Below are 2415 nucleotides of genomic sequence, written 5' to 3'. Positions count from 1 at the left end.
TAATTTTATACGATCGATTTCCGTATTATTCATCTCATATCGTATTTCGCTAAATAGACGGTGTGCTGGGAATGATGTCCACGTCCCAGCTGCATTAGTATGAGCAGTCCCCGCTTTGCGAGTCACATTAACATCCACAAGAATATAGCTGTCTGATGGTAAAACATATTGATCCTGCGATTGGATGACAATTCGAACTTCATCATTGTGCCCATAGGATGATGTATACGGTGAATAAGTCAAATACTGCTTCTTGGTTATAGTATTATCCCTGAAGGGTGCACCTCCAACACTCAAAATTTCACTCATTTTTTTTTTTAAAGATTTCAATGTTTTTTAACTTTTAACCCCAAGGATTTTAAAAAAGTGAAGTTTTTCTTAGTCAATTTTTTCTTCCTCTTCGAACACTTGGATGACTTTCGTCGCGATGTTGCTCGCTCGACTGCTCTCGAATGAATGGTGACGCTTCTATTGGATGAGTCGTTATTAGAAGTAAATGTAGCGAAGTCATCCGAACTTTTATTGAAAATAATCATGTTGCAAGCCTTTTATCTACTTGTCGTCTCTTTTTATATGAATACGACAGGAAATTTCTTCACCCCGAAAATCAATTGAACGTCCGTCTTGATCAACAATTGCTAACTGAATGCAACTTATCCGTCGTGGTACGACCGGTAAATAGATGATGTTGTTTGGTTGTTCAATAATTTTGTATCCAACGTCAACTTTATTAGCGGCAAATTCATAAATTGAATGACACGGTTTACCATTTACATAAGCTCCTGACACAATGTTACACTCAACTCTTATTACATTCAATTTGGTAATTTTAACCACATCCACTGATGCAGCTTTCACATTTGCCTTGATCTCAGAATTGAATCCGAATATTCTAAAAATTGAATCTTCCTGCACCGCCGAAAGTTTTTTTGAGCACAATATATGCGTCTTTAATGTGTTTTTATCGAGAACATAACTGAATTCATGTCCAGCATGTTTCATCGTTTTCGTTATGGCTTCAAGGATACCTATAGCCTCATAAGTGCCAACAGGAATTTCGAAATAAGGTGCTGTATTATATGTATCAAGATAAATTCTGTTATTTCGCGTTGTAACATTCGGTATCGACTGGTACGTTGAAAGGGCTAAGAGACCACATGAATAGTTGTATTTTTCATCAAGAACAATCTCAGGAAAAAACGATGAAGTTAATACTGAAGTATTACCGGTAAAAGACACTGTAATCGACGACATGGTGGTTTAATTGATACTGGATTCATTCAACAAATGCTGTAGAAATTTATACTTTTTATCTCACCTAACTAATTCGTCCAGCCCAAAAGTTGAACAAAAACTCTATACACAGTTGTCCACATATATATGACCCATAGCTCTGATACTGATGATAATTGTACAATATTTTCACATTTTTACCTAAATAGTTAACTACTTCAAGTGGTGGGGGTAACGCGCCAAAGCTATCAAAATACCACGCCCTATTACCTATTTTAGCTAAACAAGTCCAATGACTTCCGTCAGATGCCGCTGGTGCATGGTTGAGAATCCAACATTCTACGTCTTGAGGTTTCTTGGGTAATGTGTCGCGCATGTAAATACCTCGAAAATGCGGGATTCTCAACATATTCACGTATTGACTCAGATCATAGTTCGTGAGTGGTCTATCTGTCGGAAGTTTCAGCGATAGTTTTTTGATCCTCTAAATGATTTCAAATATAATCCTTCACCAGAGGTGTTTCGGTATGGTTTCAAATATAGTCCTCGTCCATTTTTCATCGTCTTAAGGTAAAGACCGCTACCCAATTTCTGTTCAACGGCTTGGTTGTGCCGCTTATTCTCTTCTAAATATGCTTTAGTGTTCTTTATTTCCTTAGCTGTTCTATGAACAGCTGCAATCCCACCCACAAGAGAACCTAATGTGCTCAAACTAGCTAAGATGGGTAAAAGCGGTAGAACACCGCCGGTAATTTTAGGTACTTTTATAATTCTAGGTACTTTTACATGTCTTCCTCCTTTCGATTTCTTTGCTGATCGAATAGCCGCTTTTATGGCTGCACCAATAGTTTTAGCCTTTGATTTCTTTATTCCTTGTCGCGCATCCGCAACCAATGTGGTAAATGAAATTTTCTTCGAACATTTACCCTTTTTAGACTTTTTCGTCTTTTTTCGCTTTATCGAATTTGATATACCCATACCGATTTTCGATAGACCGGTTTTTGCTTTCATAGCCGAACTAACTGTTAATGCTGCTGCACGCTCACCAATACTAGCGTCTTTCGAAAATACTCTTTTCAATGCGCCTTGTGCTAATTCTTTGTCAGCTTCGTACCGTTTTGATGAATCCTTATTCTCAGCATAGGCTATATCATGAATTTTACACAGTTCATCCAATGGATT

General features: G+C 37.5%; 1 protein-coding gene across 1 annotated transcript; it reads right to left on the bottom strand.

Moving 5' to 3' along the window:
- Positions 1–1695: 1695 nt before the first annotated feature.
- LOC129573024 (uncharacterized) lies at positions 1696–2412 on the bottom strand (the record flags this gene model as incomplete). The annotated part of the gene is made up of 1 exon (XM_055453165.1): positions 1696–2412. A coding segment is annotated over one exon (717 nt), but the record flags the coding sequence as incomplete, so codon positions are not given.
- Positions 2413–2415: the final 3 nt, after the last annotated feature.

The sequence above is a fragment of the Sitodiplosis mosellana genome, unplaced genomic scaffold (assembly GCF_009176505.1).
Source record: "Sitodiplosis mosellana isolate CC-2019 unplaced genomic scaffold, AAFC_SMos_1.0 Smas_scaffold_5885, whole genome shotgun sequence".
NCBI lineage: Eukaryota > Metazoa > Arthropoda > Insecta > Diptera > Cecidomyiidae > Sitodiplosis > Sitodiplosis mosellana.
This window is presented reverse-complemented; position numbering and strand designations above follow the sequence as displayed.